The 17386-nt window shown below is 36.6% G+C and overlaps 4 protein-coding genes across 5 annotated transcripts; 3 read left to right on the top strand and 1 right to left on the bottom strand.

Moving 5' to 3' along the window:
* Positions 1–3008: 3008 nt before the first annotated feature.
* On the top strand, positions 3009–5166 carry LOAG_05796 (hypothetical protein; the record flags this gene model as incomplete). The annotated part of the gene is made up of 7 exons (XM_003141333.1): positions 3009–3098; positions 3225–3331; positions 3499–3701; positions 3968–4125; positions 4333–4398; positions 4790–4984; positions 5068–5166. The coding sequence occupies 7 exons, from the start codon at positions 3009–3011 to the stop codon at positions 5164–5166; spliced, it is 918 nt and encodes a 305-aa protein (XP_003141381.1).
* Positions 5167–5324: 158 nt separating this feature from the next.
* LOAG_05795 (4-hydroxybenzoate polyprenyl transferase) lies at positions 5325–10305 on the bottom strand (the record flags this gene model as incomplete). The annotated part of the gene is made up of 9 exons (XM_003141332.1): positions 5325–5411; positions 5858–6106; positions 6401–6661; positions 7465–7595; positions 7843–7928; positions 8229–8350; positions 8487–8653; positions 8823–9040; positions 10250–10305. The coding sequence occupies 9 exons, from the start codon at positions 10303–10305 to the stop codon at positions 5325–5327; spliced, it is 1377 nt and encodes a 458-aa protein (XP_003141380.1).
* A 162-nt stretch (positions 10306–10467) lies between these two features.
* LOAG_05794 lies at positions 10468–12714 on the top strand. 2 transcript variants are annotated; one of them, XM_020446973.1, is made up of 6 exons: positions 10468–10663; positions 10763–10848; positions 11050–11156; positions 11396–11487; positions 11739–11827; positions 12132–12714. In XM_020446973.1, exons 2-6 carry the CDS (start codon positions 10792–10794, stop codon positions 12273–12275), a joined length of 489 nt encoding a protein of 162 aa, XP_020305961.1. In that variant the 5' UTR covers positions 10468–10663; positions 10763–10791; the 3' UTR covers positions 12276–12714. The 2 variants fall into 2 exon arrangements, with proteins under 2 accessions (XP_020305961.1, XP_003141379.1); XM_003141331.2 differs by having other exon boundaries at positions 10468–10848.
* An 863-nt stretch (positions 12715–13577) lies between these two features.
* LOAG_05793 (hypothetical protein) lies at positions 13578–15476 on the top strand (the record flags this gene model as incomplete). The annotated part of the gene is made up of 4 exons (XM_003141330.2): positions 13578–13672; positions 13794–13983; positions 14459–14563; positions 15178–15476. Coding segments are annotated over 4 exons (687 nt in total), but the record flags the coding sequence as incomplete, so codon positions are not given.
* Between the last annotated feature and the right edge of the window lie 1910 nt (positions 15477–17386).

Raw genomic sequence — 17386 nt, 5'->3', positions numbered from 1 at the left:
TGTTTTGCATAGGCGGTAGAGCTTTTTGGGCTAAAAGAAGACAAGAGTTCCCTACCAATCTGCACCACAGGACAATCACTTTCATCCTCGCATCACCATAGGTGATCACTATCACCTATTGGTTTTTTGTGAGCAGCTGGTTTAACAACCCAGCTTATGTACATTGATGGGTGTGCTGTAAAAGTATCTAATCTGATATTCATGCTTATATCAAGTGGTCATATCTAGACCTCCGTTAAATAACGCATTCTTTTGTTTACGAATTCTTTTGCCTGAGAATTAATCTATTATATAAAGATCTTATATGCAGCTGTTTTGGAACACTAAACATACCCACCGTATAAGCTCTAGAAAGGACTGACAATTTTCATTGAGATCATCATCTTCCGATTATCATCTTCCTTTCCTCACAATCAGTTTGCAGAAATTAGTTATTCTCTTTGCCTCTTCTAATCATTGTCAATTCTTTTATATTTCCAATTTGCACTGATTTTACTCATTCCTACTCATTATCAACGAATTAACTACCGTAATCTTCGCCACTTGTGTTATTATATCTTATCTTACGTGCGTAAGTCTTACTAAATTTTTACTAAATCTTATTTTACACACTACCACTAACAAATCCTTTCGCAACACATGAGTCATCTACCGCCAGCATTTGAGACTCCTCGAATGCTTTCACCAGTGCTCCCTTCGTACATCCTAAATAATCACTAGTTTGACTACATATCCACTGTTACTGTTCTCACACAGGCAGAGGTTGCCATATTGAGGGCATACTACTGAAGTCACAATTGCGCTGGACTGGACACGTCTCCAGGGTGAAGGATCACCGCTTTTCTAAGACTGTGCTCTGTGACGAATTGGCCACGGGCTTCGAGGAGATACAAGAACCCTGGAGCAATATCTCCCTTGGCTATATAGAACACCATCAGTGGCCGCTCTGGCTTCGAATCGGGAAATATAGAGACGCATCATCCATGATGTTGCTTCCTTTGAGAACAACGCAGAACCAGCCTCGAGGACAAACGACAACGCAGAAAAAACCGTTTCTCGTCAATTCGCCTAAACAGACCTTCAGTGTGTCTTTTGCACCCGAACTTGTTTATCCCGCATTGCCAATGGCGAACATCGGTGCGCCTGGAGCAAACGCGAGTACAATCCTTCACATATCTTCATTCGCGAAGTCTAACCGCGACTACATATATAAACTTTAAAGTTCTAAAGCCTTATTAATTTCTCTCACTTTGTATAACACTTCTTGCATCTAACGTTTCAGGAAACAAAATTAGCTGCACTCTTTAAAAATTCAAACCCCTCAATTGGCAAACCTCAGCAGTATATTCATCATCCACTCCATGTCACCACTTGTTATCGATATTATCAGTAATAACCTTAGGTTTATCAGTTTTTAAAATTCTGCATATTCTACAATTAACAACTCTCAATTATAGAGGAGTGAGGGGAGAGTTATGCTTACCATCTACATAATGCTGCATAAGAAGACACAAAGAGTGAGATGGAATGGGATGGTGCAGAAGAATTTCATATCGAGTTCACAATTACTCGTTCATATTTCAAATGTTCTCATAATTAGAAGTCAATGGTGGGATCCTCTCTGGTGTCTTTGGTATGGTTCTATGTGAAAAGTATGGGCTACAGTTTGACCTGAAATGGATCTTCTACACTGTCTTTATGTATTAATTGTTAAATTTGTCATCATTATGGAAACAAATCTCGACCCATTTGAGGACTTAATTAGCTGATCTATATGTTATTATTTGCAGGTGTGAGACCACTTACAGGAAATAAGATGATTTCGAGCATACCTTGGTTAGTCTTCTTTCTCTTGTCATCTCAAGTCGATAAATTTGCATAGGAATAATCTTTATCGTTGCTGAGATCGTTAGTCCGGAAAATCTTCGGATTTTGTTGTGGGTACAATAATAACGATTGAGTTGTAACGAAGCAAGACTGAATGCGTTTCATGAAAGATGTAGTTAAACCGAGAAGAAAAAGACGTATAGACTAGCAGAAATCAGGTAATTGAATCAGTAAGACCATAGGTAAATTGAATTGCACCACTGATAGTTTATTCTGGCTATCATGCAGATTTTGCCTTTGTGTTACAGGGGATTGACAATGAAGTTTCTTTGTGTTGCTTGACACGCGGGCAAGGAATTTGATAAAGGTTTATTGATGACGATGATAGATTACTTACTTGATTATTAGCGAATGTAGAGAACACTGTTATGATTGAGTTTCTTATTGGAGTAAAGAGGAAATTTAGCGTGTCGAGCAGTTGAATTGGAATTTAAGATAAGGTGACTTGTGGAACACCGAATGAAGCTAAGTCTTTAATACGCAATGGAAACCCTTTATACAGTAGGGGTGGTTTACAAACCTAATACGATACATACAAGATCAATGCCCAGGCAAGAATTTATATTTTTTTTTCGATTAAAGGAATTGGTTAACGGAAGCGTAAGATATGTTAATCATTGAATATAAGCATGATTGTTAAATTAGAGGATCTTTACATAAACTAGGTGTCAGTCTGGATGCTTCTTAACATATTGAAGATTGCAAATAGCTTGGTTATCAGACCGGATATCCTTTACAACAATGTCATAGGAATTGGATAAGTGATCCATTACTTAAAGCGTTGAAAACCTTTATTTTATTTTTGTGCGACGAATCATTTACCTGTGAAATATTCAAAATAAGACAAGCTTTATAGTGGAAGTCTGTAATATATTCATTTTCATTGCCTTAACATATTATAAATTTTCTTGCTTTTCCCGACATCGGATGATATCAATAAACGGTCGCATACAAAAACATTTGATAAGTTGTCACTAATCACTTTTTTGTTAGAGGCAGTCTTACATTTATTTTCAATATCAATAGAATTCATTCTAGTTGTAGCTTTCAATACATGACTAAATAATAGGGCCTTATGAAAATTGCTTCATCATTGCAGGGTCGAGAAATATCGGCCAAAAATGTTATCAGAAGTCGTCGGAAATGAATTTGTTGTGCAACGTTTGGCTGCCTTCGCAAAGCAAGGGAATACACCAAATATCATTATTTCGGTTATTTTTTAATGTGCTGTTTCATGTTAAAAGTCTTTCAAAATTCTATTTTTGATGCAAATTTTGTTGGCATATAATTCCTTTTTGCATATAATTCCTTTTTGTTTTGATATTATATTTCTTAAGGGACCACCAGGGTGTGGCAAAACAACGAGTATGTGGGCACTAGCACGAGAGATGCTTGGTGATCGCCTTAAAAGTGCATGCTTGGAACTGAATGCTTCCGATGATAGGTAAACATTTTTCAAATTATCGTTGCTTTTAATGCTTATTTTCTTTTGGATCTATAACCTTGACTCTCTGCTCACATCATCCTCACATTTCCAGTTAAGGCTTCGCTTGGTTATGTTTTGTCTGGAAAACACCTAATCTATTTTGAGGTTATTATCAACAACTTCAGGGGGATAGACGTTGTGCGAAATAAAATCAAAAACTTTGCACAAAGTAAGGTAACGTTACCACCGGGAAGACATAAAGTGGTTATACTGGATGAAGTGGATTCAATGACGGAGGGAGCACAACAGGCGCTCCGCAGAACAATGGAGGTATACAGTAAAACGACTCGTTTTGCACTTGCTTGTAATCAGTCTGGGAAGGTTATAGGTAAACTTATTCATACATTTCAATTTTATTAAGATAGCCTTTCGTGGGAATAATTCTCTTCACTTCTTTTTGTACATAGGTGAATTGTCAGTGAGAAAAAGCAAACTATTTGGAAAAGCTGTTCTGGAGAACTTGGCTAGGAATTTTCTAATTAAATTATCTTGATGTATTGCCATTTGCTTGCAAGAAGTTTGCGAGAAAATTACCCGGAAAATAAGAATGTATATTCTTGAATTGTTGGGTTATTATTTGTTGAACCATTTTAGAACCGATTCAATCTCGGTGTGCTATTTTACGGTTTTCGAAACTTTCTGAGGAACAAATTGTGAAAAGATTGTTGCAAGTATGTGAGGCAGAAAGAGTAACTTACGATGATAGCGGGATTGACGCCTTAGTTTTTACTGCCCAAGGAGACATGCGACAAGTAATTTTTTTTTGAAGTTAGCGCAGATTCTTATTGATTGGCAGTACAACTATGACTATAAAGTAAGGGAAGTGTTGGTGGGCAGAGCACGTCGTTTGTTTCACTGACAGAAATGGATCACGCATTACTGAGTTTTCCTTGAAATGATTGTTTAGCCTGATTAAATACATATTGTTTTTATCATTTACATTATGGATGTTTTTTCAGGCTCTCAACAACTTACAATGTACAGTAGTTGGTTTCAATAATGTCACGGCTGATAATGTTTTCAAGGTAAGCACTTTGACTCGCTGTTACTCCTCGTTGTAATAGAAGTGAAAACTGTGATATTCTGATTAAAATTCCCGTCTTTTGAATATTATTATACTTATTGTTGGTTAGTCCTCCGAGTAACACTTGATTTCCGGAAGTTATACAGTCGCATAAGATGCAAGACATAACGGGAAATGGATGTTAGAATCTGGAGGCATATAGCTTCAAGGCTGCCTGAACCCATGAGAGTCATGTAGTAGTGGAATGATGTAAAAGCGATTAGTTTTGAGAATTAATTATGTGTGATTTCATTCAACAGGCCGCAGTTGTATAAGGCAGTAAGCTTGTAAACTTCCTACTTTTGACTTTAAAATTTCATTTACCAAAGAATTTTATGAGGTACAAAATAAAGGTATGTGATGAGCCACATCCACAAAAGGTAATGCAAATGATTGAGCACTGCATTCATGGAAACGTCATCAAAGCTGGTGAAATTTTGCACAGTCTTTATCGGATGGGTTATTCATCAGAAGATATCCTCAACAACATGGTTCGTGTGTGTAAAACAGTCAACATTCCTGAATATTTGAAACTGGAATACGTGAAGGTATTGCTTCTTTTCCACCTGGGGTTTATGAAATTGATGGAATTGAATAAGCTTATACGGTGTTGAAGAATTAGTGATTTCAGGAAATTGGTTTGTGTCATGTGCGAGTTGTGGAAGGACTTAGCTCACTGCTTCAATTGTCTGCATTACTTGCTCGAATGTGTCTTAAACAAAGTCAGTGAGCTTTGGTTATGCCCAAGCAGCACATGATCATATCTCTTTATGGATAAATATGTTACTGATCTGCATTGGCATACTTATATGAGAACATGTATTCATTTAGAACTGATGTTTAGCATCATTCATTAAAAGAGTACAATAGATATATTACTTAAACTTTTCAGCGGCAGCAATTCGCCTCTCCTTTTTCTTCTTTCCGTAATAAATTCCCAGCGACAATACCAGTAAATAAGATGGCACCAAGCCACTGGAAAAATAGTGATGAAAAATGGTATGAATATCCTTCGCCCTCACTGACATTTAAGATGATCTTAAGATAAATTCTTTTGTCCTGCTGTAGTCTTCCTTGAGATCTGTTCCAAGATATTTTTTTCAGTTTGTCATTCTGGGTCAAACCCAGTTTTACATTAAACCTCTCTTCTTGAGAGAAATTATGAAAGTCTTTCCTCTGCATTTCAGATGTATCTGCAACTTTTGCTGCGTATTTTACTGAATTTTTGTCGAAACTGACTATGATGTTGTAATTTATCATTGATAAGTTTATGTCCTTCATTTTTCAAACAGAGTGCTGGAAAATGCTTGCTAACTATAATCATGGGGAAGGATGGAGACGACTCATTTCTTATTTGTGGAATCAGCTGATACTATTAATATAGTCTTTTGTGCTTGAAAAACATTAACATATTGTCTTACCTGATTAGTTTTAAATTTCTTCCAGCAGTCCTTTGGGTCATTAATATCCACAGCACCAATTTGCCATGCAAGATGTATTCCAGTAGCGGCTAAGGTTCCGTAAAAAGGCCACGTCTGCTGCACCATAACACCTGTCGTCCCAAAACCTAGTATGGTAAGAACTGCGAAGCCAGTCAACCAGTATTTTGTCTTATCACCGAAAAGCAGGGCCGTAGATTTAATTCCAGCAATCAGATCATCTGTTTTGTCCTAAATGGTCAAACTGAAGTATATGAAATAATAAAGAGTGCACCTGAAACAAAAAAATAGAGAATGTAGTGCTTTATTAGTGTCATTTAAAAAGGGATAACTTCCAACATATTTCTATAAGATGATAATTCAAATCATTATGCCATTGATATGTTAGTGGAAATTTCCAAGCGATCTATTTCTACTCCTATGATATCGTCCCATTGTCAAGTGATCTTTTTTAGTGTTTTTGTCCATAACATCTGTGAGATATCTGGGATATATTAGAGTATACTGTGTCCAAGCCTATTCCACCTGATGAGCATATATTGTGTCGTAAATCAGAGTCCAGTTCACCGAAGCCATATACAGTAAAGGCAGCGCTATGCACAATTCGTCGCGTATAACGGCCCAACCCAGCAATACTCCCCAGTTGAATGCCAAGCCTGTGGAATCAGTAGTATTGTATAATCCTTGGATTATTACTCCATTACGATTTTTTACCCTCATTGTTTGATCAAGCAGACTACAGTACAAAGAATGGCTGATGCAAAACTCAGTAGTCCTAATTAAGTCCTGGAATTATAGAACTGCATCTTATCCCACTATAAAACGTGGAAGTTTAAATTAAGTCTCAAAAATAAACATCCATGAAAACTTAAGAAATCTTCGTTCTAGTAATAATGGGATAATTTTTGGGTTAGAAGCTTCGGAACTCGTCTGGAGCATTACCTTTGTGAATGCCTTCTGAAGACAAACAGAAAGAAAAATAAACATCTTCAATAGTATGAACTGTATAAAAAGATATTTAAAGATATAATTAAAACACATTTTCCTCAGAAGACTTAGCATTTTCGACGACAAACGCTAGAAAAAGCATTAGCATGCCATGCGATTTCTGTACATTTGTTAATTACGATTATAATAAAAGCCCTGGAACTCATTTCTTCCTAAAGACTAGAGAAAATCGGTATTACCTTTACTGAACGCCTTCTGAAGAGAAGCAGAAAGTAAAATGAACACCTCCAATAGCATGAACTGTGCAAAAGCAAAAATATAGCTGAGTTAGTGAGTAAGAAAAATGAATTACTCCCGAAATGTAAAATAAGAGTAAGGAACAGAATAAAGCAAGTATCATATTATTGGAAAAAAAAAGCAAGCAGGTAAAGAAAGCATTTTGGAAGCAGATACAACAGAAAGAAGACAACAGCACTTTTGATAAGGACTAGAAGCCGTGTTAGATAGCATTCAAATTTTAAATACTGCATTTCAAATTTTCCGTAGCTCTTTTATAGGTTTTTCAAATTTGGTAATATCAGGCATGCCGTCAGTGGTGTGAAGCTTGTCTAGCTGAAACGCGATAATGTAAGATATAATACCTGGTGACTATATATGGTATCATATGTGGCAGTGTAAAATACGGTAGCAGTATATAAAGGGATGACGGTAAGTAGTGTGCTCGGACACAGGTGACACCACGCAATGAATACTCCCCAGTTAGAGGTAAGCCCTGAAATTCTTGAACAAGAAATTAATGCTCAAGTTTTCGATGCATTTTCCAGTTTTTCAAATTGCGCAATCAGTGATACTGTGAGAAAAGCATTAGTTTGCAAGGCACCGCAATCAAGAAAAAATCTAGCAAGTTGGCAACAAAACCAAATCTACTAGTTTCTGAAAAATTCTACCTTCTCTAAAACGACAATGCCAAACAATTTAAGGGAAAATATTTATCAAGTTGGAAGAACTGTTAAGAGTACCAAGAACGAACTGTGGCCAATACGTATAGCGCTTTGCGAATGGATATACGACAACTAAAGGTAATGAGCTAGCACCCACAGCAACACTGAAATTGAAGATATTCAGAACGACTTATTTTTGACACCAAAAGGCATCAAAGTCAAACTTCACCTATTTCATTGCAAGTGCTCATCATTACAACAGCTAAACTTTAACCACCAGTGATACTTGTGATTAAAGCACAATTACCAGGATCCTGGAATATCAAGTTTGACTGCTCGTGTCATTTCTTGAACAAACCTAACACATCAGGTAATCTATGAAATAGTTCATATTTGAAATATGGTGCTTGAGGAAACACAAATTCCAGAAAAACGAAATGAACGAAATGAGCAATAGAAGAAACCTGAACCAGGTGAACTGCAGAAGTATCGAAAGTGATCCAGACAGCAACAGTGCAAGAAGAGCAACAGCTTGTAGGTTATTAAGTTCTCCACTTGCAAGTGGTCTTGATTGTGTCCGTTCAACCTTAACAGTAAGAGTGAAAACAAAGAAACAGAACAGATCATCTGGTTGTACTCCACATCTAATGTGTCAGTTGCTAAAGAAATCGAAAAACGCACAAAATGAATGAAACAGAAGTAATAGCGTCTAATACTAATACCATTCTGTCGTAATCTTTATCGAAAATATCGTTCATGATACAACCGGCAGAACGCATTAGAATCGATCCAGCACCAAACAATGCAAGCATTTTCAGATCGGGCAATGAACCTGGCGCTGCAGCTAGCGCTATTGACCATGTACACGGCCAATACAGTAACCAAAAACCTACGCAAATACCAAATAGTTGCTCAGCTGTCGTTTATATCAGTATATTTTGAATAAGTCTTGAATTTTTTGAAAAATTAAACAAGGATTCACGAGATTCACGAAGATTTAGTAACATGATGTAGTGAACTACAGTGTATTCTCCATATAATGTTTAGAACAAGCAAACCAGTGGGTTTATCGATACGCATCAGCCTCAAGTAAGGCTGTATACTTTTCGGTGAAACTTCAACCAGAGTTGCTCCGGACAATGCTCTTTGTGCTTTGACAGAAGTAAGCTTTGGAGTGAATGGCACTGATCCTTTCCTGCACAGGAATAATTGCCGAAGGCACCGATTTGATAATACATTCATCTCGCAGTAAGTTTTTCCACACTCATCATGATATCTGCAATGATCTTGACCTAAGAAATTGTGTCATCAAACCAACTTGCGAGCAGGATTATGAACACTTTAATAAGTAGCTACGATAGCTTTAAAGAGGGAAAAAAAGCTGTCGAGCAGCATAATGTGCAAAAAGAAATATATAAAGCGAACAAGTAACGATAATTTACATGTGGGTAATAGCAGCAACGGCTGTATCCAAATATTTATCAAATCACTATATTTGCAGAACAGAATACTAATTTTGACCAGTCACTCCCAAGAATAACAATGCATATATAACATAGTCTTAATAGAAAGTCAGAAATCGACCAACATAATTGATTTACACAGTCAACCCTCCCTTACACCATTCAATTCTTTTTCTCCGGATAACATAATCTTTGGATTTTCATTAAGACGAAAGAACAGTCTGAAGTGTTGAAAGCGAATGTGCTTTTGACACATTTTGCAATATGAACGGCGATAAAGCATCGTCCCTAAGATTTTCTTTGCATCGCTTGCATACAATCAAACTGCCCAACAGTAGCTGTGCAAAAGTTGGTATTCATGCGAAATTACTATTTATGAAGAAGTGGATGGTTTACCTATCCTGCATAACAACAGAGCATTAGAAATGTCCCACCCTCAAATGAAACAAAATCAAAATAAAGGGGATATCACAAATAAACAAACAATATGAATGTTATGCTGCTCATATGTTCTTCAGGAACCATTAAATCGAGCAGTTAAAATTCTGTTAATCACCATTTATAAGCCGCATTTTTGGGTCAGCTTTTGGACGAGCTTAACATGTTGCTCCTTGGCTTCTTCGCTGACATACCTCTAAAACAGCGGATAAGGTCATTCCACATTGTGAAAAACACGATTGAAGTTTTAATGAAACTTAAATACCCTAAGGTCCAACAATATCCGCAAGTGTTGGATAAATGAATTCTGCTGATTCACCGTCAGTGAAACATGTAAAATAGTTCCAATCAAAACAACCTTTACCACATTTAAAAAAAGCCTCACAAGGCCACTTCTAAGCTTGCAAATTGAAATTTGCAGTGTTTTCAAAGGAGGATATGTTCAACGCGACAATTATTGGTAACCTCTTTTTCGTCAACTTTCCTTTTTGGGGCGAACTCTGAAGTCGACCCACGGTTTGCTAGTAGTGTTACCACCCATAACAGCCTGCTTATAGAAGTCACAAAGTTTAGCAACTTATTACCCGTCGGACGCTCCTTCAACTCCTTCACCTTGACCACGGCCCCATCGATCCTTCATCTTTCTTTCTACCTACCAACATCCCTTCTTTCTACCTACCAACACATGCACCCAACCGAAACTTATCGCATCCCCTACCACCAGTCACCGTCCTATGTCATAGCAATGACGACGAGACGGACGTGTTCATAGCGTCCTCTCATCAAAGTACTCTGATTCGAAAATTCGGGCAGTTTGGGTTGGGTCACGTGCTTTTCATTAAGACGTATGAGTGCGTAGTGTGTAATGTGGATGGGTATTGCTTTTGAGTTTGTGTCTGCGTGTTTGTGCGGGTGTGTGCTTTTCCATGGGTTCAGTTGGTTCAAAGCTCATGTCATCACTCTCGATGGTCGCTGTTGCCATTAAAAATATTTTGAAGGTAACAATAGTACGTAGAGATTGTTCCATATAAAGGGTATCCAGCATGGGAGATTGAAATCACTAGAGCTCAAGTAAACTAGTTAGTAGTATACTGCAGGAATTTTATGATAACAAACGAAGGAAAGGATGAATGTAATATCTCAAGTGGAAGCACCGGAGGAGAAGACTGTGGATCGTGAGAAGGTTACTTTTTATAGTCATCGGTTTTCCTTATGTGATCTATTTTTCACTGTTTGCTTTTGGAATGGGAACTTACTTATATAAAAGTTAGTCTGACTTCTAACTTGGACTCGACAAACAAGAGAAATTGACCGTTTCTATGTCTGTTTAATCAAAATTAAAGGGGCTTTGTTATTTCTCATTTATGCATAACTTTCATTTCAGGTGTGTCCGCTTTTGTTACGAATATTTTGTGCAAACGGACGGCATAACCCGTTGTCGGAATATGGACGTGGCAGTACCCCAGCTAACGAACTACAGATTTATACTTGGTATTTTGTTCTCACGTAGAGTTCATTTTTATGAGAACTGAATATTACTGCTACATTAGTACATTAGTGTAAGGCTGTGTACTTCAAGCATTTTGCTTTAGACCGTTATTTAGCTCTCATTTTCTTAGCTTCACTATCTTGTTGAGTTATTCTTGATGTCGTAAATATTGCCGTAACCCAACAGTGAATCAAAACAATGGCTTAACGGTTGCTGGGTCAAAAAACAAACCTTGTTCCAGGCTGGACTGCACCTTGAGAGAACTAATGTCATTGATCAAGGAGGTGAATCCAGATGCTCGGCGTCGTGGCACTACGTTTGACTTTGCAGTCGGTAATACTCTAAGATTAGTCACTGATAAAATAATAAAGCTTGGCAGTTTATTAATCTTTTAGAGTGAACGTAGGAAAAAAAGAAGTTGACTAAACTGCATTAACACAGGACTACAAGGTCGATAACTTGGTAACTCTGTCCTGATGCTGTTTCATTTACAGCCTAGAACTTAGTTGTTTCATGAAGTCATTTCCATCTCATTCATACCACAAGTAACGTCTGTAAAATTCTGAATTCGATTTCAATTTCAGTAGCTCCAGACCGCTTCACTCCGCGATATGTGATGAGGGACATCGGCAACACAATGAACGGGCAACGTGGTGTGGACGACAATAAGACGGTAAATTTCACTATTTAAGGAACTTTAGTTTTCAAGCAATAAATTTATCTCCAAAAATTTCCTTCTCTTTTGAGTTGTTCGATTGGTTTCAAATTATGAGATCGGTGCGAATTTATCTGAGATACTGTCCCTTCCTTTCAACTTTGAAACAAGGATCTGAATTGACTCTAATTCGTGAATCATTATGGATTCTTATAGCTCAGATTTTAAGAACTTGGTATCATTTCTCTGAGGGCTTAGATTTGCAAATCTAAAATTTGTGTAAAAACGTATAATTTCGCGCTTCACATCATTCACCTTATAGTTAGCAAATTGCAAATTTGAAATTGGTGATTTTATCGATGTGGCAATTACATTGCCAGGCATTGGGCCTGTTGGACCGATATTACGGCGCAGTGGAGGATTACCAATCCGAGATCGATCCCCAGTACGGCGAAGGGTTTACTAAGTTAGCTTTATACTTTGTATGCATTTTCGTTAACAATACATTCTGTATAATGACCTGCATTTGCTGAAGGATTAAATTGTTTTTACATGTTGCTTGTGGAAATAAATTTTTGAATGATGCAGAACAAAATTCCACTTTTGGACAATTATTTAGCTTACTCATCATAGTGGTCATGTGTATTATTCATTATTAGAAATTGCTGCCCAAACAAAGGAACTTCGCCAATCAACATTTAAGCGGAAAAGTTCGCGTAAAATACACGATTAGCATTAGAGATTCTTGGTTTTAAATTCTTTATGAATTTTATCGTCACAGCATTGTCGTGCTTTGCAGTTCATTGTTGTACATCACGATAAAATCACTTTATTGTCTACAAATCAATATATAGGCTTATACTGAAAAATTGTTAAATTTATTGATAAAAGATTTAATGTTTTTATATGCATTCAAATTCATTTGAAAATACCAGAATATATTGGATTGAGGAGCATCATTTCTCCCTCTTTCAATATAAAAACAGCTTGAAGTTGTGATTCACTTTTAAAATGTGGCCAAGTTGGGCGGCTGTTTTTGTGACATATCTTGTAGTGGGTGCTGTTGAAACTGCATGTTCCATGGAGAGTTTGCCTAAGTTTGATGGGTATTCTTTCCAAGTAGTGTTTGATAATAGAATTAGCATCTTGTGAATTATTATTTAGGGAACGATTTTTCTTATCCACTTAACGTAACCGTGGAGCTTTACGCAGACGTTGGGGGACGTCTATTTCAGTGAATATATCCATTATTTGCTGTCATGGGACTGTAAACTAACAGTAACACGAAACTGGAATGGTAGTTCCTTGCGAAAATTTGAAATCGTCTCAGATAGATTGAATATTTGTAAATCAGATGGAACAGGGAAGCCAATACATTATGTGCAGGTTCACCCTGAAACACATCCATTCCCATTTCTGGTGTTCATTATTCATTTTCACAAAGAAAATGGCACCAGCACAAACTTATGGAGAGTAGTAAGGTGAATTTCATTTTCCAAATCATGATGGAGGCATGAAGTAATGGATGAATTTTAAATTCAAAAAGTGGTTGAAATGGATTTGATAATTCTTTTTCCATATCACTCTTTGAAAATTAAAATTCCGGTCAAATTACCAAGAAATTTGTAATTTGTCGAGAAATTTCAGAATAAATATTACTGCGATAACTCACAGGAAGCGCTTACACCACACAATTCTTGATAGCATCTTTACCGAATATTCAACACTCTATACAGACTATCCTCTCCAAACTTGTACTTACCACACCATGAGCAGTATTTACTGCTTTTGGCAAAAAGGTATCGAACAATGGGCACAACTGTATAATGTGTCGAAAAGTAGTACAACAGAGATGGAATACAGGTTCCTTTTAAAACTAGAATCTGAAATTAAAAATGAAGTAGCAGATATGATTTAAAATAAGGAATTCAACAATTTCAAATTCATGGATGGATTTGATGATGTTAGGGAATTCAGTTTACAGAGCAGCTAGTGAAGCATTTTGTTTGGAAGGGCATCCGAATTTGGGTAAGATCGTGGGCAGTTTGCCTGGATCCATTCCCCGTGTGCTTATGTTTGATTACAAAATACGAGACTGGTTATACGAGATGCCAATTTTAATGAATTTGACGGTACCGGGACGACGGATTCATGAAATGCGCAAAATTGGGAAGGTATTTAAGGTCACTTATTTTAAAAATATCATTCAAGGTTTTAGATATGAAAAGTCAATGCTAATAAGTGCTTAGTCCACGTCTTTGTGTCGTTTGTGGGGAATGACTGATTCTGTTAGTATCTCCTCATCAATCGTGTAATGGTAGTAAATCACAATCACTGGCAATCATATGTTAAGAAAAGTTGATATACTGAGATCCAACTTCTTCAAAACTTGGTAGTTGAAAAGCTTAAACGACCTTATTCCTGTCATTATGAATCACAGCGGCGGTTTTTTATTTTAGGTCACATAAATGCATTAGACTTCTGAAACTCTTTTTGGATCCATAGAATGCTTGAAGCTCGAAAATCAGTTATTAAATATATTTTCAAGTATGAAAGTAGTTCTCACAATACTTTTTATTGGCAAACTGTTATATGAGTTTCATTCCTCACTTTTTGTTTATAAGCTGTTTGATCGTATTTCCTTATCAGATAAATGGTAAATTAGGACAAGTAGCTGCGATGAGTATCCAATCATTTATTATCAGTGACTGCCATGGTTCCATATGTAAATACTGGTACAGTTCATTAGGTCAGGTTAGTTATCACTTGATTTAATCCCATAAATCGAAACTCTTTGATTTAATCAAAAAGATTGAAATTCATAATCTTAAGATTTTTTCCATAGTTTTCAGCAACTCTATCGCTCTTCGCAGGAATATATCATCACCCAATAAATTAGCTAGACTCATCAAATTTTTCCTTTCTACGGCTGTCTTTAAGCAACGGATTCTTTTCATATATCAAAAGTACTTGGATGCCAGATGTCACCTTTAGTTTTAGCAACACATTTGAGTAGCGAAATGGTTTTGAACTAAATCATTGCTAGTTTTGGCTTCTTTTGATACATATAATAAAACAAATTGGTCGTGTTTCTTAGTTTTAATTATTTATTCAATTAAGGCTGGTCGATTACTAATTGATTTTAAGCTTGATATTAAAATATTTTAAATATATAAAATGAATTTGATATACACGAAGTGGGCTTTGTCTAGAACAAAAGAATAACATGTGAGATAATAATTCTGATATTGCTCATGTAAATGTTTGCACTGTGAAGAAAAGTTTGAACATTATTCATGAAAAGTTATATAATTGAAGAGAAATTCAAGTTGAAATTACAAAGTTAGTCGATTTCAAAGTAATAGTAGATCGCTAAAGTAACCGCAACATGCATCTTTACATCATCATCCGATGCTGTTGCGGGCGTATTCGAAATATCCCGCAGTTTTCTGATGCCAACACGACTGAAATCGTCAGCACCAATGCCAACTGAAGGGAAATGGAGAAAAAGCGTAGTTAAGCATTGGATGGAACACTTCATGGTGGCTATTTACGCATTCACGATCGCATTCGTGTTCATCATAAAGATTCTCATGGAAATTCGTATCATGACCCTTCGTCCCGATAACATTCCCATCTTCGTGTACTACTTCACAACATTTTACAAGTATTTGTTTCTCGGACTAATTACAGGTTAATTTTTTATATTACACTCCGAATTTACTCCCAGACACAAAGCCATATGAACACCTTATAATGGTTTATCATTATTGGGGTGCGGCTTCATATGGATGATCAAGTTTCAAGTTTTGATCTACAATTGAACTACAGGAACTATCGCCTATATGTAAATGGTTGATAATTTTAGAATACGGATGTGATCATAAATTAAACCCTAGATAGACAGATCACCGAAGTTTCCTAGATGATAATGATATTCGGTATTTTAACTATAAGATTTCGTCAAAACTTTTCAGGAAACCTGTAAATGAGTTAACTGAGGAAAAATCAAAGAACGGCTTAAATGAAGACTTCGAAATTACTATTTGTATTTGCTAATTTTCTTTCGAATAAAACGAGTTTTCATCGAAGACATTTCGGTTTATTGAAAAAAAAAAACCCTTTCTCCAATAACTTTAGCCGCTTAAACATTCCAGTGACCGAATTATGATTTTCTGGTTATGTATTAATGGTTTCTCCCATCAGAATTTTCATTAACCACTAACTGAAAGCAGAAGTGTTTATTATCCGTGCTGTGGTGCAGCTCCCATGATATTTATTGATAAGATCAACAATGAGTAGATAACCTGCGCTGTCCCCGGAAATGCGCGATTTTTGAGATTTAATCCAAATTTAAACTACTCACTTTTTTATGAGCGATTACATTGAAAAAGATATTTAAGCTTAAGCCAAACAATTTATGTATGTTATCGTTATCACAAATACATAAGCAAGATGAAGGCATCAGAACTATATGTATTATAAGACTTTCTAATTCGAAGATTTCGTTGTCCAACATTTGCACATCTCATCAATGTACCCCCTGTCATATGCCAAACATATCAGTTCGACAGCCAAAATTTTGACACTGTCTACAATCACAACTTGCACGTCATCCGTCATCCAATCTAACCTCCAATAATGATATGAGCATTGTGGAACCGCAACGGTAATTGCCATTTAACAGCTTAGAAATGATTAAAAAAAGCACTTTTGTGCTTGATTATCATTTTGTCCATTTTGGTGAAGACTGAACATTGGCTTCATACTACTAATCAACAAATGGCATATAAGACTGCTTAATCATAGTGTCCTGCGTTTTCTCAGAAGAATGATACGTGACTTTATGTCCAACCCGTAATTGCGCCAATATCGGCTGAAAAGGAGTGACTGGACAACTGACCACTCAGAGTGCTGTAGAATGCATGTGTTAGAAAAAAAGAGCAAGCAGTAGGTGAGAGAATGATTTCAGGTTAGATATTCTATTATGTTCTGCAAGAGGACGATTGTGAAACATTTGTTAGTTTCAAATTTGAATAACGGAACATGAGATATTCTCTCATTGTATCAAAATATTTCAGGAAGCTCCCCCCGTGCGACTACTGTAAATGCGCACATATTGGTAAGGAAGGAGAGAGAAGCAGTCCGGGAGAGAATCATTTCAGGTCAGAAGCAGAGATGTAATTGTAGGCTGGAAAGGGAAAGGTATTCATCCATCCAGCGGCCACTCTCTCATGGTGCGTACCGTCATGATAATCTATCTTTTCACTGATGGCGCTGGTGTCAACCACCCTCTTCCATCCTTAGTTCTACTGATGCCAGAGGCTTCCCTCTCTCTTCAAAACCTCTAAATTCTCTCCATCAATTTCTGTTTGTTTGTTATTCTTCCCCCGCCTGTTCTTTAGTTTTTTTTTTTTCACTTCACATATCAAATCCTATATGTATGTCACCAGCACCACCTCTTCTTCAAACCCCTTTCATTCTTTACTTCCTTTCGATCATGTCTTTGTTTTCTTTTCCAAACTAGCTACCGTAACCTCTGAAGTGAACTTTGTCCTTCCTGAAATCTACCTCTCT

Source organism: Loa loa (genome assembly GCF_000183805.2).
Source record: "Loa loa unplaced genomic scaffold supercont3.116, whole genome shotgun sequence".
Classification (NCBI taxonomy): Eukaryota; Metazoa; Nematoda; class Chromadorea; order Rhabditida; family Onchocercidae; genus Loa; species Loa loa.
The sequence above is the reverse complement of the archived record's forward strand: the minus strand, read 5'-3'. Positions and strand labels throughout refer to the sequence as shown.

Excerpts from the sequence above, each read along its gene's own strand:
- LOAG_05794 (XM_020446973.1), top strand. The coding sequence starts at position 10,792 with ATGAATGTAATATCTCAAGTGGAAGCACCGGAGGAGAAGACTGTGGAT. Across the intron at positions 11,488-11,738 it reads TACGTTTGACTTTGCAGTCG|TAGCTCCAGACCGCTTCACT; the intron begins GTAATACTCTAA and ends TTTCAATTTCAG. Across the intron at positions 11,828-12,131 it reads GTGTGGACGACAATAAGACG|TTAGCAAATTGCAAATTTGA; the intron begins GTAAATTTCACT and ends TTCACCTTATAG.